The 26,891-nt window shown below is 48.2% G+C and overlaps 1 protein-coding gene across 2 annotated transcripts; it reads right to left on the bottom strand.

Annotated features, from left to right (window-relative positions):
• Positions 1-117: 117 nt before the first annotated feature.
• Positions 118-26,408, bottom strand: LOC123603452 (solute carrier family 22 member 5). 2 transcript variants are annotated; one of them, XM_045488379.1, is made up of 10 exons: positions 25,810-26,407; positions 18,356-18,459; positions 11,625-11,779; positions 10,441-10,612; positions 9,114-9,240; positions 7,300-7,400; positions 5,406-5,620; positions 3,049-3,231; positions 1,913-2,048; positions 118-1,548 (listed from the first exon to the last, which is right to left on the bottom strand). In XM_045488379.1, exons 1-10 carry the CDS (start codon positions 26,200-26,202, stop codon positions 1,461-1,463), a joined length of 1,674 nt encoding a protein of 557 aa, XP_045344335.1. In that variant the 5' UTR covers positions 26,203-26,407; the 3' UTR covers positions 118-1,460. The 2 variants fall into 2 exon arrangements, with proteins under 2 accessions (XP_045344335.1, XP_045344345.1); XM_045488389.1 differs by lacking the exon at positions 11,625-11,779 and having other exon boundaries at positions 10,441-10,503; positions 25,810-26,408.
• Positions 26,409-26,891: the final 483 nt, after the last annotated feature.

The raw sequence follows: 26,891 nt of genomic DNA, 5'->3' as shown, positions 1-26,891 counted from the left end.
CCTGAGAGACTAATCACCAATCACTGCAACAATGAGCCCAAGCTGACCCAGACAAAAGTCAGGCGGTGGTGTGGCATGACTCACCAAATTGTGGAAATAAAGGTTGTAGGCAGAAGCTGTTATTTAAAAAATCATTTTATTTATTAAAACATCTTCATTTACCAAGGCACTTCAGTAGCTTTCACAAAAATATGGTTTTTATCCAGGTGAAGCATCTGCTTTTGGAGTACCGTGGTAACATAATCATAAAAGACAGTTACACTGAACACAAAATATCTCCCAATGTTACACGACTGAAGTGAGCAACTCTGAAAGACTGTGAACACAGTTTAACTTTCTTCTTTGTAATTTTTTCCCATGATTAGGTATCAGAAAAGGAACTCTTATAGTGACGTCATTTTTGGCACTCAGAGAAGTGCTTGTGGCTAAGGCTGATTTCTTTGCACAAAGGGCAATGGCACGCCATCGCCAGAGTGATTCTGGGTTGGAAAAAAAACAAGACACAAACCAGGAGGCTGAAGAACAAGCCTTCCCTAAAGTCTATTCTGAAGGGCAAATAACTTAAGCAGAAAAAGACATAACAAACAACAAATGAACAAACAAAACACAAACATACAAAATCTACACTATAGTTTTGAGAAAAGAGATGAGTTTGCTTGCCTCTCTTTCTCACTGATACACTTCCTTCCAATCATACATCAGAAACCACAGTAGCTAGGAGATGTGATTCACACAGCAGTGGAAAACAAGAATAAAAGATTCAATGATGCACCTTGTATGGGCCTGGACAAGCCCAAGGCTTTGATCAGATGTAAACAAGTCAACCCAGTAGTCACACTGAGTGGTACCAGAACTCACAAATCAATGCACTTGCCCTTCTTCCATTATCTGCTCAGTTCCCTCTGTATTAATTACCTTTAGGTTCCCCCAGATCTGTGCTCTCCTGCCTGGGGGAGCAACAATCCCACTTAATACCCCTTAAGACTAAGAAAGTGTGAGAAAGCAAACCCTCTGTGCAATTATTTGTTTTCCTCTAAAGTGCACCACTAGAGGGAAATGGGGAGAAAATTTGGGGGGATAATTAGACCTCCAGTTTTGTCAGGAGTCTTTTCAGGTGGCCTGAAATTAAGATGTAAATTTAGCAGGTGCCTCTCTTATTCTTCCAAGTCACATTGGTTCTGGCAAACAGTTAACTTCTTAGGGAGTGCCAAGTCCACCATCCACCAAATCCGGGAGTTAAGATGTATCTAAATTTGTCACTCTGGAGGGAAGGTAATGCCCTAGGGCCACATGCAACCTCTGAGTCTGGGTGTCCAGCCAGGAGCAAGTCAGACACAGAGGCAAGAGCATGAAGGGTGGAGATGTCCACTGCTGAAGGGCTCAGTGTCTGCACAACAGCACGAGCTGTTTCTGACAAGACCCTGTCCCTCTCCTCACCTTCTCCCCCACTGGATGCTGTGTTATAAGGCTGTACTTTTAAGCACTTTGGAGCTTTCTTCACCATCTTTTAACATCCTTGTGTGGCTTGGAGTTTGCCTGTACTTTATCCTACAAAAACAAACAAAACTAGTGTTAGCAATGAATCTTTAAAAAAATGTCTACCAGTCTCTAAATAGTCAAACAAAACCCAGAACTGAGATGATCTCACTAAGGGGGAAAAAATCTTACAGCAGATTCTAAAAGATTTCTCCTGGTCTCTTGCTGTCCCAGAGCTTCTGGGGTGGTGGAGATGCACATGGTGACACTGTGGTCTGTCTCAGACCAGACAGGACAGTCTCTAAGCACCTTGCCCTTTCTAACCCTCTGATGGCTAAACTAGCCCACGGTGTTTGGGAGAGTTTGTAGGGAACTCTCAGCCAGGCCTGGACCCAGTGCATCAACACTGCAACCCAGCAACCCAGCACAACCTTACCCTTTGACCTTCAGCATCTGGTCAATGGTGTCTGGGAGAGGGGTGCCAAAGCTCTCTGGGAGGAACAAGGTGAGAATGGCTGTCAGGATAGTCAGACTTCCCATGAGAATGTAGGGCAGGAAGCGGTCGTAGGCACCTATGGCAAAGACAGAACTCTAAGCGAGGGATGCAGTCAGACTTGGCCTCCCTTCCTCCCTTTGTGCTCCCAGGACTCTAAAGGGGACCACGTGCCTTCTCAGCCTCTGCATCTCCCACAGTCTGAGCTACCAGATTGAAACCTGGCACCTGGACAGGTCTCAGAACCCAGAGTTGGCACAGACGTGCCCAGAGGTCCTGCAGTGCCTCACGGTACAGGGGAGGGGTGCGGGCCGGGAGGAGGGCACTATTCCTATCTCCCAATGCTGCATTTCCATGGAACTCGAGGTTCTCATCCAGGTACAGCAGTAACTCCTCCACCTCTCTAGATATGTCACAACCCGCTCACTTTGCCTTAAGGCCAGATAATGTGTTTCTGCTTGTCAGATTCATGTAGCATGTTCACAACATGTTCTGGGTACTTTCAAGGCGGCCACCAACCCTCCCCAAAGATGTGCAGGCTGGGGGTGTGCAGGAGGGAGAAGCTGCCATGGGGAAATAATTCCAAAGAAGAGAAAAATTGTGCCCTGTTACAGTATAGAACCATGGTGTAAAACCAAAGTGTTCCAAATTACGGTAATTCTCAGTTCATCCATCAGACGTCTTGAATGGACATCCTTCCCTCCATGTTCCTTTTGTACTCTGATTCCAAGAAGAAATTTCTTCAATTAACTACATGGGCTCCCTATACCATGCTGCAGTTTCTTAGGACAAGGGAACTAGATTCTTTGATGGAAGGCCTGGGATAGCCAGAGCAGAAACAAAACTCTACTTATCTCACTGATTTCTAGCTAGTGCGTAGGTCGTTTTCTGTTTACAAGTGAGTGCCTCCTCTACAGTGTGCCTGGACACAGGCCCTCTCTAGGCATAGATCTGGTATTGGATGGATCCCATCTGCTGTGTGTGCCTGCTTTGCTGTTAACAACCCACCAGAGCTCACATTAAAGGCAATCAGTGCTTCCACGCCACGGCTCCTGCATGCCCCAGCCCACAGGACTTACCGAGGTAAACAAAGTAGGGGGACAGGATGCTCCCCAGGCGGGACGCTGTGGAGCTGACCCCCACACCCATGTTTCTGACCACTGTGGGATACAGTTCGGCTGTGTACACGTAGACCATGGAAAAGGCAGCAGTGACTCCAAACTTGCCCACCATCACCAGGACAGTGGCCAAGTAATACAAATCTGGAAAGGCAAAGGGAAGGAAGTAGAAGGCACCAACCCACGGTATGCTGCTATTAGGCATTTTGTATCTTTTTTCCCGAAACAAACATATTTTCTCCTTTCTGGGATATGGGGGACAGTTTCTCTAATGACCTTCTGTGGGATAAGAAGCTGTAGCCAAGATATCCCTCCAAGTTGCTTCCTGAGAGGAGGCTGGGACCCACAGGTGTGAGGACATGCCCTTCTCAGCCTATAGACCACCAAAGTGAGCCTCTCAATAGCCCAAGTAAACCTGCTCTAGTCCAGAAGTCACTAAAGACATGCCTGGCGAGGGGTCAGGTGGCACCCCAGAACCGCACACTGCAGGCACTGTGGAATCAATGAATGACCTGTGGATGAATGGGGTTCCATTCTAAATCATTTCATGCTTTCCCTCACGTAGACCTTGACAATTCATAGGACAGCAGATCCCCAGGAATAATCCTAACTATCCTGCTCGCTGTACCAATGAGGCACAGTGGCCTGTGGGTCACCCTGAGCTCTGGTGTGAGCTCTATGTATATATGCCATGCCGGTGCAGAACACTGCCAGGCTCAGGCGCCCACAAACAACCACCAGAGGCCCCCATATTCATGTATCTGGATACCATGATGGAATACAAAGGTCCACACACTGTTCTGTGAATTCTGGAAAAAGGTTGCCTCCTTATCCCATCAGTAGGATACCAAGATGGTTTTAAAAATAAAATCCACTTGAGGCACCTGAGTGGCTCAGCTGGTGAAGCATCTGACTTCAGCTCAGGTCATGATCTCACGGTTTGTGAGTTCAAGCCCCACATTGGGCTCTGACAGTGCTGAGTGCTGCTCTCTCTTTCCATACCCCACTCACATGCATGCACATGCTCTCTCTCTCTCTCTCTCTCTCTCTCTCTCTCTCTCAAAAAAAAAAAAAAATTGGGGCTCCTGGGTGGCTCAGTCAGTTGAGTATCCAACTCCTGGTTTTGGCTCAGGTCATGATCTTATGGTTTGTGAGTCTGAGCCCCACATTGGGCTCTGCACAGACAGCATGTAGCCTGCTTGGGATTCTCTCTCCCTCTCTTTCTCTCTTCCACTTCCTCACACATGCTCACTTTCTCTCTCTCAAATATAAATAAGATAAACGTTAAAAAAAAATCCAGCTAGGGGCGCCTGGGTGGCTCAGTCGGTTAAGCGTCCGACTTCAGCTCAGGTCACGATCTCACGGTCTGCGAGTTCGAGCCCCGCGTCAGGCTCTGGGCTAATGGCTCAGAGCCTGGAGCCTGCTTCCGATTCTGTGTCTCCCTCTCTCTCTGCCCCTCCCCCATTCATGCTCTGTCTCTCTCTGTCTCAAAAATAAATAAACGTTAAAAAAAAAATTAAAAAAAAAAATCCAGCTAATGGCCTGTGAGACCCATGCAGTGCCTGGCCCGTTCCTTCTCCATCCCTTCACCTCTTACCAGCTCCCTCCTTCTCCTCAGACATGCCGGAGTTATTCCCTCCTCAGGATCTCTGCCTCTGCTGTTTCTTCAGCCTGAAATGCTCTATGTGTAGACCCTCTCACGGTCTTCTCCATCATTCCATCTACGTCCTTGCTCACTTGCAAATGCCTGTTCTTCAGGGACACTGTCCATGACTGCTCTATTTAAACTAGCTCTCCACTGTCCTTTATTGTTATTATCAAAGGTGACCCAGTCTGCACCATATTAACCATTTTATTTACTGGTCTGTTGTCTTCACAACTAGTGTGTGAACTCCAGGAGGGCCTGGGGTTCTGTCTGACTTGTTTAATTCTGCGTCTTTAGCCCCAAGCACAGCACCTGGTCCACAGAGGCACTCCGGAGCTACTTACTGAATAAATACATGACTAACATAGGCCCAGGTTCAAGAGTAATGGGGTTGGCTCTTTCTTCCCCCTTACTCTGCAGAGGACACATATGCACACCTTAACTTGGGAGAGTTAATGCTCACCACCAGCTCTCACCACTCCCCCAAAGCCCAAGCCATGATGAGTGTCTGGTCCCAGGAGACACTTTCTCTTGATTTTTTGATGGAGGATGCAGATATGCAAGTAAGCTGTTTCTGCATGATTTCATTTTCTTCATTAATGGGGGGATACAGCCTGGTAGAGAATGAGTAAGTCAGCAAAAACTCCAGACCACAGATGCATGTGGCCCCTACCTGGAGGCACCAGCTGCACGAAGAGGAGGACGCTACCGCCCAGGAAGAGGGCAGTGGCCATGGAGTAGCGCCGGGGCAGGTGCTGTAGCAGCAGCCAGGCCAGCACGTATGCCGGGACTTCAACCACTGCCGACAGGAAGCAGTTCACATAGACATCCCCATGCAAGTTAGGAGTGTCAAGGGATAGCCCAAAATAGCCCACTGAGATGGTCATCCTGGAAAAGAGTGCGGGAGAAAGCTGGAGAAATAGCATCCAAGTGCCTCCCAACCTCAACAACTTTTAAAGTACAATTAGCACAGGAAATTCAAAACTATCCTCGCCAGGAGGACAGCGGGTTTAACCCTGAGCCTTACTTCTTAGAACAAAAGATAATTTCCTCCTAACCCCATGTTAACCCTGGACCACACCAATTTCAGAGCATTCCAAATAGAAAGAGTCCCAGCAAAAAGGCTTATATAATTCAGGTAGATTTACTTTGTTGAGAAAAAACAAAAACAATAACCACCTCCAACGTGCTTCTCAGCTTTAAAAACCCTAAGCCAAAGTACTCACAAAAGCTACTTCCCTACCCTGTGACCCCCCCACCCCTAAATCCAGCAAATGCAGAAGGAGGGAGAGAATGAGAAAAGAGGCATGTGTCAAGTAAGGTGTAATAGGACTGGAGGGATAAGATAAAACAATCATTAGGTCAAACATTTGGAGAAAGACCTCCTAGCAGACCCGCCATCTGTGGCTCTCAGCCCAGAGGAGGATGAACAGAAGCGGCTGACCGCAGCCCCACTGTACTTGTGGACAAGGGGAGGAGCTCCCAATGGCAGGGCCACATCGTCTCTCATCTACAAGCTTCCCAATGTCCCAGGCCTGGACCCTATCCCTGGTAGGCATTCTCTCTGCTGATGACCAGCACTCTGGCAAACCAGACCTTTAGGCATTAGGATGTTTCGACTCATCTGCATGTTGAAACCACAGCTGGGACAATCAGGAAAAAGGAAGTGTCCAGGAGTCCCTGGGAAATCCAGAGGTGGAAGAGCACCTGGGTGAACCACAGAATAGGTGACTCATCACAGGCTGGCAAGTCTGTGGTGCAGGATGAACGCTGGTCCTGTCTGAGGCCAACACAGGTGTGGTGCACTGCCCTGAGGGGTCCTGGGCAATTCCTTGGAAGTGAGTGACTCACAGTATCCCCCAGGGAGCAAAATAGCTGGCTGCCTCAAAACTGACAGCTCCAGTAACAAAGGACACTGAGATGAAGCCTGCTGTTGTCACCCAGCAAGCTCAGGTATTCTACAATCCCAAAGGTCTGGCCACTGAGCCAATGCTACCAAGGCACTAGGCTGTGCGCCCTGCTCTGGTAACTCACAAATGCCCTCCTGACACGCTTGGTGAAATGCCTCATTAAAAGGAGCCTGAGGACATCTCGGCTATGGGCCCTGCCTTCAGGACAATCTGTGAACATCCCAAAGGGAGGATGTTCTGCTTCCACATTCCCAGACAGTACTTAGCAGTCTCTGTAATGGGAAGGACATAACGTTTTCACTTAGCTCCTTCTTAAAGGCCTCCCCTGTCCTCGTCAGTCACTGTCTGAGGTGCAGGGGACAGAAACAAACTAGGGCCCACAGTGATCAAGGATCTGCCTCAGGACCTGGAGGGTTTCCCCGAAGACCCCACAGCTTCCCAAAAAGCCCCCACAACAGATTTCATTCTCCTTTTCTGAGATTCCATCAAGCTAAAAATTGTGACATGCCCACTTCTTTCACTGCAAGGCAGATCCCTTACGCTTTCTGATGACACAGGCTTTCAATTTGGTCTGAGACACACATTTGCAAATGAGAGGCCTGACAGCCACTGCCAGAAGCTTTGTCAGGAAGCCTCAGGTAGGTCTCACTTACGCACCACAGAATTATGGACATGACAGTGACCATTCGGATATTCCGGGTTTGAAGCAGATCCAGAATGCTGTGGGACTGTTGTTTCTTGGAACTCAGGTCTTGTAGCTGCAGGAATGATATGACAAGGGTATGGGATGGAGAGGCTGGAGACTCAGAGATTCAATAACACGCCTGAACCCTGCCATCTTAGCTTTCTGCGTCTCCAAGTTGGTGAGTGTTTTATGTTTCTTTCTTGAAAAGAAAAAGTGTGCTGAGTGTATCTTATGCTGCTGCAGAAGGCATCCCCAGGCCTTGTCGATGACACATTAGTGAGCAAGAATAAGGAAAAGTAGGTGACCCGTCCCTCAGGGGATGCAGCCAAGGCAGAGGCCCAGGCTGACAGCTCCTTCTCTGCCCCACCCCCAGCCACCATCAGTGGCCACATTCCAGGGAGGCCTCCCGAGCATTCCTTCCTGAGGCTGGCTCCCTGCCCTCTGGGTCAGAGAGAGAAACTGGCTGTGTACTTTATTGATTTGATATTTTTAAAGAATTAATGTTTTGAGTCCTCATACCATGTAGTTATTGGGTTACTTCCAAGGAAAAAAATTTCAGATAGAAAAACAGGAAAATTGACCTCAGCTTCACCCAGAGTAACTTCCTATGAAATTTGGCACAGCCAAGGACATTAATAAACCACACGTCTAAACACATTGATGTTGCTTTCTTAAGCAAACCCAGCTTTGGAGTTTGTTTTTCTCAAGTTAGCAGTTCAACCAAAGGTCAAATTTTGACTTTAATGGAGCCCCTGAAATTAGCCTCATTTCCTCAAAGATGCCAGTGGGGCTTATGGGTTCACCCAGACTGACCCCTCACTGAAAAGCCACCAAAGCTACCACACTTAAAAGCCCTCCCTGCCATCTACTCCCGCCCTGCCATCTGTGTGTCAGAGGCCCTTCCAGTACGTGCTGGGTGGGAGCTGTTGCTGGGCCAGCACTTAACTGTGAGGCAGGCAGGGCTGTTGGTGGCCAGCAGCTTCTCTGATGCCTGTAATAACTGGTCTCCCTTTCCTAAGCCCTGGTCTGCACCTGAGTCCTAAGTGTTTCTCACGTTCCTTCTGCACACACTTCAGCATGACTGCTAGTGGCTGTTCGTTCTCACAGCCTTGTCTTCCCATCAGATCAGAGACACATTCCGGGACCCCATAAGCCAGCAATTACAACTTCTAACCTCTTGTGGTAGTCATGAGACTAAGGAAAACTGCCTGCTGTAGATGGTGGAGGGAGAGGGAACAGGAGGGAGAATCAAGACCCAGGAATAAGGTAGAGCCAGGAAATTACCCATGGCACATGAGAATAGGGTTTGCAGAGAGGGGTGGCATAGGCGGAAGAGGCGGATATCAAAAAGGAGCTGGCTCCAAGATGATATGCAACACGAATGACTGGTGGGTGGAAGGACACTGGACATTTCTAACTCCAAACCTACTTTTGCTCCATATTTTATGTACTATTTTTTTTAAGATGAGAAACTACCTAAGACATGAGAAACAATAATTTCCCATGATGCCAACTTCATGCCAAGTCCTATTACTCAGAGTGTTTATTATTCAAATTAATGGTTTAACTATATGATTGCCTAGAAGAGAATTACATAAGTATGACAACCAAAGGTGAAGGTGAAGACATTTGGACAACTGGTACCTTCTCCTCAACATGTGAATTTGAACAGGACCTGCTGCAGAGCAGCTGGGGCTTGGGCAGAGAGAGGGCTGGGCTCCTGCGTGGTGCTGGCCTAAAATCATGGTCACGGACACCCTCTGCCCAGCTCCCTCATGGCGCTTACCTCACTTGAGTCAAAGATAGTTGAGGGTGCAACAATTCCATTGATTTTGGCAGCCCTGCGGATGATGACCTCTGCCTCTTCAAATCGTCCCTGAGAGATGAGCCATCGGGGGGACTCTGGGATGAACCTGGAAGTATAAGCAATAACCTCACTGGGACAGTCCTGCCCAACAGACCAGGTGCAGCATAAGTGGAAGTGGGAAATAGGGTTTTAGAGTCTACATTTGGGGAATGTCTGGTGTTTCCAAGCAAGAAGCAAAGAGATGGTTGACACTATACCCACTAATGACCTGAAGTGTGAGCTTTTGAGTACCCTCAAGAGTGCACAAAATTTGGAGGGTCCTGCGCACTGGGACGAGATTCCTTCTTACGCTGGCCGCCTCCATTTCTAAAGAATGGTGGTGCCACCTGCTGGACACTGAGGAGAAAGGCATAAGATAAGTTCCTGAAGCCTGGCTTCTGTCCCAGGCCTGGCCCAGCCCAGACTCTTGCCCTGTTGTACTTTCCTACTTGTCCCCAGCATCCACAGAAGCTTCTGCACTGGCCTCTTAGCCTGTAGTTTTTCCTCACTTCCCACCCCTGCTGCATCCAAATGACTTGTCAGATCCCCTGCCTATGTTTATCAGAGCACCTGGGACTTTAAGACTTTATGGATCTTATTTTCTACCTCACCAAATGGACTCTGCCCTTTGGTCATGACCAGGAAAGGCTCATGCTCTGCTCTGTGTCCTCTCCCACTATGCTCTGTAATGCTCTCTGCTCTAAGGGGAGCAGTGATCTCACCAACCCCACCTGCAAGGGGCAATTCCTGCCTCAGCCGCTCTGCTGTGTTCCCACTCTTGGTATGGACAGCCTCCTCTTTGTCTGTCCAAGTCCTCTATCTTGGAAGCCCATATGGAGCCTGGCTTCCTCCGTGTAAGCCAGGGGACTCTCACTTCCAGTGCTCTCCCTCTTCTCCCAGTGCCTGTGGTGTGAGGTCTTGGCAACACACAGCCGGAACCAGGGCCTAGGCAGTCTTGTCAGTCTGATAACTTCCTGAAGGTCATACTAGACCCCATCGTCTCCCGGCTACAACTTCTTCCTCTCCTTGCGCTTCAATAAACCCAGCACAGGACTGAGAACAAGTCTGTTGATGTCTGGGGATTTTGTTTTGTTTCCTTTTTGGCTTTTCCGGTAGGGAAAAAACATTCTGAAACAACTTACAACTAATTTACACTCCCTGTCTCTGGGAGCCCAAATAGGGATTTGTGGCTTGCTGCTGCCCCCTAGTGAAGGCCAGGTAGAAGACATCCTGAGGATGGGCACCCCTGGGCACAGGCGACACTCACCACCAGAGCGCGGCACACAGCACCCCCGGCACGGTCAGCGCCAGCAGCAGCATCCGCCAGTCTCTGATGAAGTAAGCAAACAGTGGCAGCAGCATGTAGCCAAACGCATAAAATATGCACACTCCTAACGTGGAGAATATAATACGAACCGACTTGCCAAGGATTTCTGTTCCTGTTCAAAACAAGGGAGGAGTCATGTTAGCACTTTAATTTAGGTAATTTCCTTTTTTATTTTTTCTTACATAATTTTCAACAGAAATGGAAGCAGCCACGCCCTAGGAAACGGTGGGATTCTGAACCCCGTGCAGTCTGAGCACCCACTGGGGGTGCCCCACGCTGGCCTCTTAGGCTCCTCAAGGACAGTTCTACCTTGAAAATTTTATCACTTCCCCAAGCTGTAAACTAAAGATGCCACGTTAGGCCTCAAAATGTAATCCTCATGTGAGGAAGAATTTATTAAAGGGGAAGTCACTATGAAGGATGCACATGGGGGCTTAAAGGAAATATTTTTAAGAAAAGATTATTCTATTAGATGTGAAGAGAAAGAAATAATCCTTTCAGCATACAACCCAAGGAACCCAAAGACGAATAAGCTAGAGTTGGATTCCTCCAAACAGTGAGAGTGGGACTTTCAGTGAGAACAGGCCAAAGTACTGCAGTGTGTTCTTGGAATTAAAACCCTAAACATCACGAGACTAAAGTCCATTCATATCAATTCGTTCTTTCCAGTCAGTTTCCCTGGACACAATGCTTTACAGAAGAGGCAGTTTTCTTCCTTGGCAAGCCTACCATTCATGGCCCTTGCTCCTCACATCATGTCTCCATCTTTCCTTAGCAACCTTAGCTCTGGGAAGGCTCTTTTTTTTTTTTTTTTTTTAAACAGATGATCTTGGGTGAATTCTAGTAAAGTGGCTATTGAATACTAATGGGGCCAAGGTCCACATCTCAGAGACCAGAAAAGAACTGGAATTCAGCCTTCAGGCTACCCATGCTCCTAGTGACTCAAGGCTGGGCACTCAGAGGACTCAATTTCACTGCCTACAAAACTAGGTTCAAGCAGTGCTGGTTGGTGTTGCTAGAGACCACTTCCCCTTGGGGGACATCATAGCTATCTCCAGAGAGTGGGTGGTGGGATGATGGTGAAACACAGGATCAAGTACTCAACTCCAACTTGATGGCCATACCCAGGACAAATGCTGCCACATAGTTGGAGATCTGGCCCATGCCCACAAGGACAAACAGTACAGCAAACATCTCAAAGTTCTTCGAGAAGATCTGTAGGAAGCTGAAGCCTGTCTGCATGCCCATGGTCACAAACATCACGTTCTTCCGACCAAACCTGGGAAGAGAGTGACATAGATCCAGCTGGGAGGAGGTGGCAGAAATGGGCTCCACCAAGATGGGCTTCCCCCAGAGCTCTCCAGGGAGGGGCTGTGGACAGTGCTGCCAGGGTGCAGTACAAGGACAGTCCTGGTCTCCAGTCCCTGTGCTGTTACTTGCCCTCCCCACTCCCCAGGACCAATGTTCAGCCCAGGCACCAGGACTGCCCCAAGGTAGTGCCAGAAATATGATAATGATTGCAAGGGATTGAAATGTATTCATTATGCTTACACCCATACATTCAGAATGTAGCTTTTTACAAGAGAACTGGTTTACTCTGGAGGATGATGGAGAAACAAGTCATTTTAAATGAAGACTGGTAAATAAAGGAAAAGAAACAATTGTCACATATCCAAAGAATGTCAATAGGAACCAATAATAGGTGAGGGGAAATATCATTTTATGAAAGTATTCCAACTATTAAATAAAAGAGAAGTGATAAAATTAGAATATCACCATATTATAATCTTTAATAAATGGACAGACTTGGGAATTATGTTTCAGTGACTGCTAATGGTCTTTTTATGAAAAGATAACTGAATACTGCATGCATGATTTCTAGTCTCACTAAAGGGTATGAACCTGAATCTGATCAAGTCTCTATATCCAACTACCAATATGCAAGAGAGACAGAGAAAAGAGGAATATGCTGAAGTGCACCCTGAGTATGCAATCAGCAAAATCCAGACGAGAAAATTCTACAGAGGAACAATCCAGAGTGCAAGAGATAAAATATATGGTAAAGAAAAGGATGGAGGCAGAATCCCTTAATCAAAGTAGACTAAAAGACATATCAAAAACTTTTTAAGTGGCCAAGACTAGACTTGTGTTTAAGGGTGCACATCGGGAGGATAAAACTACAAAAAACCCACAAGGAAGTAATTAGTATAAAAGTCAGGCTGAGGGGCACGTGGGTGGCTCAGTTGGTTAAGCATCTGACTTCGGCTCAGGTCATGATCTCACGGTTTGTGAGTTTGAGCCCTGCATTGGGCTCTGTGCTGACAGCTCAGAACCTGGAGCCTGCTTCAGGTTCTGTGTCTCCCTCTCTCTCTGCTCCTCCCCCACTCATGCTCTGTCTCTCAAAAATAAATAAATGTTAAAAAATTTTTTTAAGTCAGCCTGGTGGTTACCTATGGTGGAGAGAGGCTGTTGTACTTGAGACGGGACATGTGCACGGGGGCTCCTGGGTGGCCAGCAAGGTTCTATTTCTTGACTCGGTGGTAGTTACAAGGTTATTTCCCTGGAATAAGTCATCAATCCACCACACACTTGTTCTGTGTGGTTTTCTCTATGTTCATTTAAAAAAAAATTTTTTAACTGTTGGTTTTTTGGGGGGTTTGTTCTGTTTTAAAGATAGTATCACAGTCAGAGAGGAACAAGTCAACGTATTTCAACCAACCTAGCAGGTTCAGCTGGAGTTTGGCCAGGGCTGGCTGATACCCATTTTCATTCAATGAATGTTTACTTGAACCTCAATTATATACTAGGCACTAGGGATACTTCTGGATTATAAAAAAAAAAAAAAAAAAAAAATTGTTGTTTCTACCCTCAAGGGACTTACAGTCTACAGTTGGTGGGACAGACAGTAATCACATTCTAATCAAACAACCACACTACTGAAAGTACAATTACACATGGACACAAGCGCACTGAATGATCACCACTCAGGTTCACAAGGGATACAACAAAAGAAACTACTCTGGCCTGGGACTAGGGGTTGGGGACGTGGGCATTCAGGGAAGGGATCCCCGATGATGGGGAGCTGATGAGGCCCAAAAAAGAAGTTACTACTGACAAAGGGAAGTAGGCAAAAGGGACCAAGCATTCACAGTATAGTGGAGGAGACCAACATTAATCAGATGATAACACCTCTTATTTACCAATTTCTGATCAGTGCAATGGAGAAAAGGCACAAGGAAGCATGAGTTGGCCTTCATGGTTGAGGAAGGTCGGGGTGATTGGGGAACACAGAGAAGAGCATACACTAGTGCAGCTGGAGGAGACAGGAGGACATGCGCAGCCAGCAGCCAGCCTGAGTGGCGTCAGCTGTTCAACAGAAGGCTGCCGGGGTCGGTGTGTGTGTGGGGGAACCAAACCGCACAAGGCCTTGGTGCCATGTTAAAGAGTTTGGTGCTTGTCTCCAATGAAACAAGGTTTCATGTTTGTTTTTGGTGCTAATGGTATCCAGTAGGTAGAGGCCAGAGATGTTCTAAACATCCTAAAATGCCCAGGATAGTCTCCCACAACACAGAATTTTCTGGCTCAAAATATCAATAGTGCCAAGGTTGAGAAACTCTGGTCTAGAAGGAGACCACCTCCCCCTGCATTGTTCCATAACAAGAGTACCCTACACACAAACCTAGGGACGGCCCCTTCCTATAAGGAGACAGGGATAACCTTTACCCATGCCTTCCCTTCCCATGGGTTTCCTGGGATGGTAGGGAAGAGAAAGACCCAGGGAATCCTTACATAGCACCAGTTTTTGGCAGTCCAGGGCTGGGACCAGAAATGCTCACTCTTAAAGTCTGTCAACAAAATGTCAACCACACATATGTTAGAAAACCAGGAAATATCTGACTACTTCTTTCTAGGGCTATGCCCTCTTGTAATTCACACACAAGAAGGTAACTTGGTATCTTCAGGTAAAATGCTGCGACAACCCAGGATTATTTTAACTGCTCTTGAATTTCAGGCTTATTAACATTCTAGAAAGGAGACTAAATCTTTGCCCTATACAAAAAGTTACTCTTGATACCCTAGACAAGTTGAGGGCACGAATCTACTGCTCTGAGGTCATTTCTTTGGCATGAGGTCATTTTTTTGAGCCAGCTTACTTAGAAGTAATGAGATCAGAAACCGTCCATCCCACCGAGCCTGGTGCCTCCCATGCGGGTGCAGACAAACTTGAGAGGTGATGCTAGGAGCTGAAGGCAGGGCTGCACCTACAACAGCTACACTTTTAGCTGCTTCATTTACTTGACATAGATGACCCTACTTAAAAGAAGTCTGCTCATGTTTTTTACATTTTTAAAATACTGCACTTGCCCTTTAGAAGGCTAAGGTAGTCCTCAATGTACTCATTAATTTTCTTTCTACTGTTTGCTTGGGATCACATCTGTGGAACTTGAACACTTTCCTCAGGCATTCATGGTGTTCCTGGTAATCAGGTTCTCAGGCTAGCCCACAAAGATCTACTTAACCCATGACATAGTTGACCCAGAAAAATGCACTGAGTTTCAACTTTGAACTTGGGGTACTTCCTCCTTGATTTTTACATCAAGGAAATTCCTCTGACTCTTAGCTGCCACTCAACCCCGTGAGAGGAGATTTCCCACCGACCAGCCCATTTGGAAGGTCTCAAAGAGCAGTCCTGGGCAGCCCCTGTTCTCACTCTACACCCTTCCCAGGCAATCTCCTCCACACTCAGGGGCTTTGCCAAGGGTTCTACGGAGCTGACAATTCCCAAATGTGTTTCTCCAGCTCAAACCTCTCATGGAGCACCATAGCTGCACATCCAACTGCAGGCTCATTTCAGCCACTCAGGCCTCTCCCAGTCACACCAGATTCAGAACACTCAAACTGAGCTCCACTCTTCTCCTACAGACATGGTCCTCTTCCAGAGTCCTTTGTCTCAGAGAAGGGCTCTGTTGTACAGGCCCCAAATCTTCCCTCCTCTCCTGCATCCAACACACAGCCAAGGGCTATTGGTTGGAACTCCTACCTCTCTTCTCCATTTCTACCACTGTCAGCCTGGTCCAAGCCATCATTTCCCACATAAATACTGTGACAGCCTCTTATGTGGTCTCTCCACAACCCCTCTTTCTCCCTTTCAGTCCTTTCTCTGCAAAATTATCAGATAATTGTTAAAAAAAAAAAAATACAAATCTGATTATACCACACTCCTGTTTTTACAAAACTCTCAGCTCCCCACTACTCTGTGACTAAAGCCCAAATTCCTGTCCATCAGCTAAGCTTGGCCTGCTCTTCTGCTTGGGCCTCCATGTGTCATGCTTCCTCTTCATACCACTCTCCACACAGCCACCACAGAGGACTTTTTTCCAGGTTCTAAAGTGTGCCATCTCTTCTGGAGTCTAGGCTTAAGTACAGCTCTCTTTGCCCAGAATGCTCCTTCCTCTCTGCACCCCTTTATCGCTGGCCAGTTTCTACTCATCTTTCAACTCCCAGCACATTGTCATCTCGTCGGGGTAGCTTCTCCTGGCCTCCTCTGTCAGACTCTCTCTTAGCTTCCTGTACTACTTCTCTGTATCACTTACACCACAAAGGACAAGTACATGCCTCAATTAGTTGTTTAGTACATTCTGCCTTGATAGAAGGAAAATTCTGGAAGAGCAAGACCCGAGAACAGTAGGCCACACAAAACAGAGCATCGAGGCTCTTTGGGCCCAAATCCTAGCTCTGCCACTTGCTGGCTTTGTGACCGTACAAGTGATTTAACTCCTGTGGGTTTCATTTTCCCTGTGTGTAAAAATAAGGGTAAGAATACTTCCTACTTCATAGGGTTATGATGAGATTATTTGTTCTTTCTTTTAAATGTGTACAGTGCTTATGAGAGTGTCTAATTATTCTTAGGTGCCATGTATTTGTTAGATAAATATAAGTAATCAACTGATGCTTGCTGCTAGATTAAAGATCTAGGGAAGTGGGGCGCCTGGGTGGCGCAGTCGGTTAAGCGTCCGACTTCAGCCAGGTCACGATCTCGCGGTCCGTGAGTTCGAGCCCCGCGTCGGGCTCTGGGCTGATGGCTCAGAGCCTGGAGCCTGTTTCCGATTCTGTGTCTCCCTCTCTCTCTCTGACCCTCCCCGTTCATGCTCTGTCTCTCTCTGTCCCAAAAATAAATAAACGTTGAAAAAAAAAAATTAAAAAAAAAAAAAAAAAGATCTAGGGAAGCAAGGTCTTTCCTCCAAAAGAGCAAGTGTCTCAGGCTCGTCTAGAATTGACAATCAGTGGTCATGGCCCACCTGACTCTTTAATGCTCACTGGTGACTGCGGGAATTTGATCCTTTTCTAATTTTTTTTTAACTTTATTTATTTATTTTTGAGACAGAGACAAAGAGCATGAGAGAGAGAAGGGCAGAGAGAAAGAGAGAGAAAGAGAAGGAGGGAATCCCAAGCAGGCTCTGCACTGTCAGTACGGAACCGGATGTGGGGCTCAAACTCACAAACCGTGAGATCATGACCTGAGATGAAACCAAGGGTTGGACACTCAACCAACTAAGCCTTCAGGCACTCTGACCCTTTTCTAATGGCTAGATGACACTTGGGAAACACAAATCTAGTGAGAAATGCATTTATTTCTCATGAAGAAAGGATTCTCAGGTAAAAACAATAATCTAAACATGCCAGAACATCACCCTGAGTTTGTGCTATGGGACAATATGACTTTGTTCTTTAAAAAAAATTTTTTTTAATTTATTTTTGAGACAGAAAGAGACAGAGCATGAGCAGGGGAGGGGCAGAGAGAGAGGGAGGCATAGAATTCAAAGCAGGCTCCAGGCTAGGAGCTGTCCGCACAGAGCCCAATGTGGGGCTCGAACACACAAAACGTGAGATCATGACCGAAGCCGAAGTGGGACACTTAACTGACTGAGCCACCCAGACACCCCTGACTTTGTTCGTAAGGTAGGATGACATTCTCATCCTGAACTTCTCTATTAAACCCCAACCAGCTAGGAGAATGCTGGGACTCCACTGGGTGATCCAGCACAGCCAAGGACCTTCGTGAAGGCTATTCTTCTCACTGTGGGCTTCTCCAACAGACCTTGGAGCCCTAGGGTAAAAAGACAGGGTATAATGGATCCCTCTGAGGACTTCATGGACACTATGGACCTTCCTCCAGAAAAAAATGCTCATATACAATCTCTAAAATTTTGCACATAATTTCAAGAGTAGGTGAACTCCCTAAGCCATGAATGGAACTTGAGTTAAAAACCTTGGAATTACACAAATAAGCTGCTTATGGGCCAAAATAGCACATTTTCTGCTTGTTGTGAAGTAGGTAACATAACCAAAAGTCTCTTAGCTAAGAGGCACCATCCCCATGAACCCAAGAGTTCTGCCTGTTATGCCATTACCAGCTAGTGAGATCTCTCACCATGCAGAGAGAATGATGGTTTGGAAAATACAGAGGTGGTCATTCATTGTAGGCCTTAAGATGTACAAAAAATTCATCTGCATGTGTGTGGTGTCTACCTCTCCAAAGCTCAGGGACACGAAAGAGTCACCTAGGGAAAGCCAACTAGGCTGGTACAAGAAGGGAATTATGGCATATTTCTGGTTCATTGGGATCATGGATATAATTCGCTCAGATTGTTCTGCTAAGCAAGAATTAGAGAGGAGGTTGTTGGGTCTCTTTACCTGGTATGGAGTATATACTATAGACACAGCTTCCTCTTCTTTTAAAACACAAGGCCCTGAGCTGAGAGACTATCATCTGAAGTCAAGCGCCAGGCACGTACATGCTCCTTGCTCGGTCCAACGGTCCCCTGCGGCTGCAGGAGACAGACACCCACCTTACCTGTCTGAGAGCTGCCCCGAAACAAAGGAGCCCACCAGCACACCCACGAAAAACAAGGAGACCGTGAGTGGGGCCTTCCAGTCGTCCTCACACACCAGGTTCCACTGTAAGGGAGCAAAGGGACATATCACTCACTTCTTTTGTTAAATGTTTTAAATTTAAGACTTCTTGTTAAATTAAATGAGACTATCCTGCATCCCTGCAGGTTCTGTTTACATTACTGCACAGGTGCACAACCTCATTCAGGCAGGCAAAGGCTCATGTGGGCATCGAAGCAGAGAGGAGGTTGCCCCTCACAGGGAGAGTGGGCCCCTCCCATCCTGTTTTTCACGGCTTTCAGCTCCATTGTTTTGCTACCAATTTGAGGAGGGGGGGACAGGTAGGGAGCAAATACTGTAGCCTTTCATGGTCACTTCTAAGAATCTGTGGATGGGGCAGGGTACTCTTTCAGTGGGCTTGAGGCCATTAGGATGAATGGCACAGGAATGGGTCTAGAGTGGGACTCTGGGGCTCTAAGAGTCAAGGCATCCAGCAAAGGACTGAGGCCAGAGGGCCCGGAATGCATCATGTGGATCTGTTCTTGCAGCTGGACCCAGGTCCCCACTCTGGGCCAGTGAGGCCTGGGATCCTTAATGCTGTGCCAAAAACACTAGGCCAAATTACAGCCAAGAGCTCTGAGCTGGGAATCAAGAAACTGGGTTTAGCTTCTGCTCTACTGTTAAGTGGTTACCCAATGTCAGGTAAGATTTCCTCCCTCATTGTGCCTTAATTTCCCCATGTGTAAAACAGGGATTGAGGTACCGAACAGGCTGCTCCGCTTGAGTTTCCCAGCTCCCAGTGCATAGTTCCATCTATAGTTACCATGAAAAGAGATCTGCAGGCATGGGGAAGCAGCTGAACATTCAGATGGTGGGTTGCCCCAGCCTAGCAAGGAGCCAAAAAAAAGAGAGGAAAGGACAAAACAAAAAGCTTAGTGGTTCCCAGAAAAATGTTTCCCAGAACAGAGAAAGATGGTGCTCAGTAATCACCAAGAAGGCTGCCCTCCAGGAATGCAGACCCTTGCCCGTCTGGTGCCAGGCTGCTGGCCTGCCCTCCATGGAGCCTGCTGGCTCCCCAGTAACAAAGGGCGGGGGGAGCAATGTGCAGCTTCCAAGAAAGCATTTCTTCCAGGCCAGTGACAGGGGGAAAAACAAGTCTGCTTCCCTGCCCCACTGGGCATGCGTGCACATAGCCTCCGGGCACCTCAGAGGGGTGTGAGGCAGTCCATGAAGAACCGCCACAGCTAACAATAAGGGTCACTTGGCCACATAACTAGCTCTCCACTCAGGAATAAGCATGCACCTTGGATGGGCTGAGAATGGTGTGGTGATCCTCACTGCAAGGAAGAGGTAGCAATCTGAAACTCAAATCTAGAGAAGTTTAGGGGTGCCTGTTTAGGGCTCAGTTGGTTAAGCATCTGACTTTGGCTCAGGTCATGATCTCACGGTTTGTGAGTTTGAGCCCCCCTTCTCTCTCTCTCTCTCTCTCTGTCCCTCATGGGATTCTCTCTCTCTGCCACTCGCTTACTTGTGCGCGCGCTCTCTCTCTCTCTCTCTCTCTCTCTCTCACACACACACACACACACAAATCTAGAGGAAGTCCAGATTAGCAGGAGGCAAGAATAGAGGAGCACCAAGGTCCAAATACTCAGGCAGCCCCCCCACCCCCACAGCCTCAGTGGTGCTAGCACCTAGATACCATCTCTCTTCTAGGAGGGTGAGTGCTCCCAGGACAGTCCTCATACAGACACGGCTGCTACAGTCAGGATGGGAGTGACCAGGGAGTGAGAGCTGGGGGACTCAGTAATGGGGTGCGAGCCTCTGGCTCTTAGGTGTTAGAGCTTCAGGGGCCAGATTACGACTACCGCAGCTCCTGACTATGATGGGCTCTATTCCCAGCCAGCATGCATTACTTTTGTAGCAATGGAGATGCAAAACTGAAGAGTCAGTAGCTGCTTCTCAACAGAATTCGCATGAGGGGTGGGGACTGATACAGCTGAGCTAGACTGGAAATCCACAGGGGCTTCTATAGTGAGTTCTGGAGCAGTAGACCCCTCCCCCAACAATGTCAGGTCTCCTGATACAGGCTTATAGGGAATTCTGTGCTGACAAGGCCAGGTGTTACCTGAAACCAGGTCAGACTATCCCCTGCAGGAGACAAGGTGTCTGTCATGCTCATCTTGGGATAGATTCCCAGGGCATCTCTCCAGTACCTGCAGCCTCAACCCCGCCACTTGGTCCAGGCTGTCCTTACTCTGGGCAAGTGTGTAACTCCTTGGAGTAATTGGGCCCTTTATCCACCATTGAAGATTCTTAACAATCCTCAGGACCTGGCTTTGGGCCCTCCAAAAGCAAACCTGGGTTGACACTTCCTTCCTACTGGCCACAGACAGCCTATGAGTAGGGTCAGGAAAGATAATAGGTCTCAAAAAATGAACACAAGGGCAACCATGGACTAGATCCTACCCAGCCAACCCATTCAGCCAACCCAACCTGTCAGCCACCAGGACTGCAGTGGGCTCCAGGATTTGGCTTGCATCCTCTTTAGCAGAGGTGGGCTGAGAAGCCCTTAGAGTCCAGGCTACGTAGCCAAGATTTGTGTTTGCAGAGGAATCTAGTGTTCCTATCCTGAGCTCGTGGCTCCCCAGCCGTGACTAAAGCAGCTACAGACTAGCTCATGGATGCTTCCTCTTGGTTCGTGGGATAGGCTGGTACTGGCTGATGATAGCAAGTCTCAGTGTTAGAACTAAATGTGTGTTTAAGATTCAGGTCATGAGTCTAGCATTGTGACCCCTCAGCTGGGTGAGCTGTGAAAACAGACAGCCTGAAAAAATCTAAGAGCCACTCTGGCAAGGGTCCAGACTTGCCATCCTTCCTGTTCAGAAATGTGCCCCTCTACTGGTGATGGTTTCATGGATCTCTCTCTCTCAAAGCTTTTCAAATTGTACACTTTACTTATGTGCCATTTATTTTCTGTTATTTACACATCAACAAAGCTGTTAATGTTTTTTTGTTTTAATGTTTATTTATTTTTGACAGAGAGAGACAGGTCATGAGCGGGGGAGGGGCAGAGAGAGAGGGAGACACAGAATCCAAAGCAGGCTCCAGGCTCTGAGCTGTCAGCACAGAGCCACACGCGGGGCTGGAACTCACAGCGAGATCATGACCGCGAGATCATGACCTGAGCCAAAGTTGGACGCTCAACCGACTGAGCCACCCAGGCGCCCCAAAGCTGTCAATGTTTTTAAGAAGAGAGAGAACTGTGTCTCTTGTATGCAGTATATAATTATAGCTGCTTCTCAGTTATGGGAAATAGAGACGTGATGTAGATCCCTGGGACTAAATGTTCTAACCTGTGAGTTGGCTAGAAGGGAAAAAAGACAGGGTCTGTGCCCATAGGGCAGAAATTCTTCCTGTGATGTACCTGGCCTGACCGCATCAATGGTCAGACACGCTATGCTGGTAAGCACCACCTGTTACTGAATGCCATGTGTTCCTACACACATTTCATCCTGCGTCCTGCTGCAGTTAATGGCAGATCCTTGCCCCAAGGCTGTCTGGGCAAGGAGACAAAGAATTTGCTGCCATATCCTCTATATAACGCCTGGCAGTGCTCTACAGAGGAGAGGCTATTTGGTACATAGTTGAGTGAGGGAATAGATAAATAAAAGGGTTGTTAACTTGCAACACCACAGTATCTTTTGGGCTTGGACCTTAGGGTTGGCTGCTCAAGGCCCAGATGAACCCTGAGCTTCAATCTCTAGAATTTTTTTTCTTTTTTTTCTTTCTTTTTTTTTTTTTCTATTTAACCCCCTCTCTGTGTCAGCTCTAAGAACTTTAACCCAGGGTGTCGGTTCTCAGCTAGCTAGAGCAGGGCTCAATCTGACCACTCATGTCTAGATGGTTCTACTAAGACTGTGTGTACAGGGGCCTCAGGGACCCAACAAGTAACTTCTCTGGTTGCCATGAGCTCCAAAGGCAGGGCTGAGGGTCTGCTCACTCACTCTCCCTTGAGTGAGACATGTCAGCAAAGACCTAACAGTGAGGCACAAGCTCCAGGTCTTTTCACACTGAGTCAGCCCAGCCCTGCCTCCCCGGTTGATGTGGTTTTTCCTTCAGGCAGGCTTGTAGATAGCAGTGAGGGCTGTCCTATCTTCCAAGACTCGGTACCTGAGATAAGACTGACAGAAAAGCCAGTCCAGAGGAAGAGACTTTCCAGGACAATAAGGAGTGAGTCAAAGTATTGCCATGGGCTGGGGCAGGAGGCTTCAGAGAAGCAGAGAATGGCCAGAAGCAAGGAAACACACATGACTGCCAGGTCTTAGCTGAAGACACCCTAACTGATGGGTGCCAGAAGAGCTAGAAGTTTCTCAAAGAATCTTTCTGGCTGCTAGCTGGGCTAGAGAAATACCAAAAAGCAGGTGGGCCAGGCAGCCTGAGAAATCACCCAGGTTTCAGAAGAGGGGTAGTCCTGAATCAAGAAGCACTCAGATATTGGAGCAACACTGCAAGGTGGGGTGGCTGATTCTCTAGTACTCCAGGAATGACTGAGGGGCAGGGAAGAGGCCAGTCTAGAAGCACAGGGACCACCAAACTATTCCCGAAACATTTCCTTTCATCGCATTCCTTTTCACCTCCTTTCCGCCAATCCCAACACCTTGTCGCAGATCCATTTAGGGGCAAGCCACAGTTTGTGGGCTGGGAGGTTACATTTTCTTTAAAATATTTTGGTCAATGCTTTCTGACCACCTCCAAGTTTCCCTTCTATGAATTAAACTGTACTTTCCTTCTTTAGCTCTCAAACTTTAGACAACATTTCTTAAGTTGTTCATTAATCCATTCACCAAAAATTTCCTTCAGTACCCTGTCTATATCCAGCCTCATGTCAGGGAGATGCAAAGAGGTAAATCTACCACAACGTTTAGTACTACATGTACATACTTGATAACTTTAACAAGGAAAAACAATTGAACAGGAGACCTATGGTTTTCATCTTCTATTGAAAAACAAATAGGAATTCAATACCAATGTACTTATAAACACCTCTATGTATGATCTGGGGCTGAGGGCAGGCTTGAAACTTTATCAGACATGGAACTGGCTGCAGTGATCAGCAGGCCAGGTCCAGGTTGGAAGAAAATGGGTCTTAGAAAAATGGAGCCATCAGAATGTTAATGCAATAGCTTCCAGGGGTGACTATTCCCCTAAGAGGAACAAACAGCCTTGGACTTAAGAGTCAGACATTCCAGAATCCCAAAACAAAGGGCTAAGTAATGTATTAACCTTGTCTCCTTGCAAAGGCTGAAAATGTATATGTAGGTAAAAGGGCACGCAGCTCTTATGAAACTGCCGAGACAGCTAAATAAATAGGCCAAATACAAAAAAGGAAAAGACTAACATTGGCAGCAATGTAGCTCAAGGACCCTTCCACTATAGCCGACCTTTGGGAGCTCATCAGTGCCACCACCAGTCTTAGCCCAAGACAGGATAGGGGCAGTGAAGCAAGAGCAAATGAGTAGGGTAAGCCAAGGGACTATAGAAGTCAGGGTAAAATCCAAAGAGATGCCATGAGCTTCTCGTGAATTCACTGCTTCCCCTTTCATTGGGCAGCCAGAAGCAGAATTTGCAGGGACTCCTGTGTCATGAAGTATGGCTTCCCCTTGGCGGCCTCAGCAAGCAACCTGAGGGACAGTCTCTGCTTTCACAACTCACTGGCTTCCAGGGGTGTGACAGACTTGCTTGTGACGCTAGGAGCGAGGACTTGTAATGACTAGGAGTTTTGATTCTCTGTCGACTCTTGGGTCACAAAGCACTGTCAGCTACCTCCATTCAGTGCCTCTCTTGTCAAGTATCAATACCTGAGGACAGTGGAATGATATCACTAGCTGAGAGATCCCAGTGGGGCTCAGATCACACTCCTATTACATATACATGGCAGTAAGGAAGCACAGATGCTGGGGACATCAAACATCCAAACATACAGAGCACAAGTGTGCACATCCATAGACAAATGGGGCTCAAGGCAGTGATCAGACTACCTTGAAGGGTGACAGCTTCCAGAAGCAACATAAAAGGGGCCTCCAGAACCCCTGTGGGCTTACAGGAGGGTTTGATGCCATATCAGGACCTGTGCACACTCCCTTTTAGAACTCTCCCTGTGAACCCTGCCCTCCTTCCAGGTTGTTTCCAGCTGTTCCAGACTGGAGCTAAACATTCCAGATTCAGCGAGATGCCATTGCCAGGAAGCTTTCTCTAATCTGTGAATCCCTGATCCTGACACTTTGTGAACCTGGGCACCTAGGTGCCTATGGAGGACTCTTTTCACTGCTCTGCTAGTACATTTCTGCTTGAGACCCCAGGGAGTCCAGTGTCTGAATAAGATGCAAAGCACATCTACAAGCATCCGTTAATGTGATGCCATACATGTAGTACTAATGACTGCAGGGTCACTGGGGGAGACAAAGCTACCCAAAAAGGAAAATCCAAGGGGTTGGGGAATAAGAAGCACCACCCCCCCATGCTTCCTATGAACTAAAGTTGTATGCTTTAAATCTGCCCAACGACATGGCCTTCGAATATTCTAAAGCATTCCAGGTGAACAAGTCAGCCTGAATGGATGTTCAGATGAATGGGTCCTATAATTCTGGTAATTAAACATAAGCAAAAGGTAAACAATCCCTGATAGGGTATGACTAGACCGACATTTTGGGTGAGGGTGGGTGAGGAAAGAGTAACTGGAAAAAGGAGCACGGTGACTATTTTATACACATGCTTCCCTTAGTTTTACAAGTTCTTTTTTTTTTTTTTTTAACATTTTTATTTCTTTTTGAGACAGAGAGAGACAGAGCATGAATGGTGGAGGGGCAGAGAGAGAAGGAGACACAGAATCGGAAACAGGCTCCAGGCTCTGAGCCATCAGCCCAGAGCCCGACGCGGGGCTCCAACTCACAGACCGTGAGATGGTGACCTGAGCTGAAGTCGGACGCTCAACCGACTGAGCCACCCAGGCGCCCCTACAAGTTCTTAAGAAAGGAGTGTTTCTCTCTGAACAGATGCCAAGAGGCTAGAGAAAAAGCGGTGACAGCCCCTTGGCCCAAGCTCTGAATGTGCTCAACACCCCCATCTCCATCTAGAAAAAGTCTTTGATTATTCACGGTCTTAGAGTATCTATTAGAGACCACCGTGGCCTTCTTGGCACCCTCTTCAAGGTGGCCATTAACAGGCGGCTAATGGGACACTCGTGCTGGTAGGGGCATGGTCTGGTTGGAAGTCACTTCTCAAAGCGTTGCCTGGAGGATGCCCACTTTGAGGTGGATAGTGTATTGGGGGAGAGAGAGTGACAGCATCCAGCGCACACCTTGTAGGGTGCAGTGCGAAGGTCCTCCCCACGTCCTCGGCCCCGGGGCTAGTACGCACCTCAGTCACGATGGTGGACAGGTAGATGTCCTGGCTAAACTCCCAGCCATCCAGGCAGCTCTCCTGCTCCAGTTGCTCCAGATCCACATCGCGCCCCGGCTCCAGCCCCAGTGCCGAGAAGTTGGCGATCGCCGCCAGCCGGTAGCGCCGGCAGCTGTGAGGCACCTCGCGACCGTCCTGCAGCCGCAGCGGGATACTGTGGTTGCGCCACGCGCTGCTCAGGTTCGCGGTGTCGGGCACCCGGCAGCGGTGCTCCGGGGTCGGCGTCAAGAACACGACTGACATTCCATTGAAGCCGTTGGGGATGATGCTGGCGCTGAGCAGGAAGAAGATGAGGCGCTGGAAGGGCCCCCACTCGCCCAGGAAGGCGGTCACCTCGTCGTAGTCCCGCATGCCGCCTTCAGCGGCCAGCGGCGCGCTGCCCGGGGTCGAAGGACGCGGGGGCGCGCGGCAGCGCGCGGGGGCGGGGGCGGGGGGTGGAGCGTGCGCGTGCGCGTGCGCGCCAGGCCCTCGCCGCGCGACCCAGAGAGGGAGGGGCTGTTTGTCGGCCCTCTGACTGAACGGGCTGTCGCGCTCCAGACGCCATAGCGGCCTGCCTGCAGAGACCTGCTTTACATAGAGCTCGAGGCTGGGGCGGGCTCTGGGCTTAGCGGCGCAGACGGAGAGGCGGGACTCGGTCTGTGCGTGACGGCGGGTGGGCGGGCCCCAGCCGCTGCGCGCACCTGTGGCTCTCACGGGGCGCAGATCTGGGGTCTAGCTGGTTGGCGCCGGACCTTTGCAGGAACAGTCTTGGTCTTGCAACCCAGGTAGCCGAGGTTCGGCTTAGGAAGGCAGTGAGACTCGGCGCCTCGGCGTCTGGCGCAGCGCGGAGCCAGGGGAGGGGATGGCTAGACCACCCGAGTGCGAGGGTCAAGTATAAAAATACCGTCCCTCCACCCCCGCCAACTTTTTACTGACTTCTCTTGAGGGACTGTGACTGGCCCAGAGTCTCCCTGCCAGTTAACTGACCTTGACACCGCCCATCCTTGTAACAGTGGCAGGGATTGTTTTGAAAGTGGAACCGTTAACTACCCTAATGGAGA

Source organism: Leopardus geoffroyi, chromosome A1 (genome assembly GCF_018350155.1).
Source record: "Leopardus geoffroyi isolate Oge1 chromosome A1, O.geoffroyi_Oge1_pat1.0, whole genome shotgun sequence".
Classification (NCBI taxonomy): domain Eukaryota; kingdom Metazoa; phylum Chordata; class Mammalia; order Carnivora; family Felidae; genus Leopardus; species Leopardus geoffroyi.
Note: the sequence above shows the minus strand (reverse complement) of the source record. Positions and strands in the feature narration are given on the sequence as shown.

Bases quoted from the DNA above. Each gene is read 5' to 3' on its own strand.
- LOC123603452 (XM_045488379.1), bottom strand. From the start codon at position 26,202: ATGCGGGACTACGACGAGGTGACCGCCTTCCTGGGCGAGTGGGGGCCC. The intron at 9,241-10,440 runs GTGAGTGTCGCC...TTATACTTCCAG, and splicing joins CTGTGTGCCGCGCTCTGGTG to GTTCATCCCAGAGTCCCCCC. The intron at 7,401-9,113 runs GTAAGCGCCATG...TCATTCCTGCAG, and splicing joins CTATCTTTGACTCAAGTGAG to CTACAAGACCTGAGTTCCAA.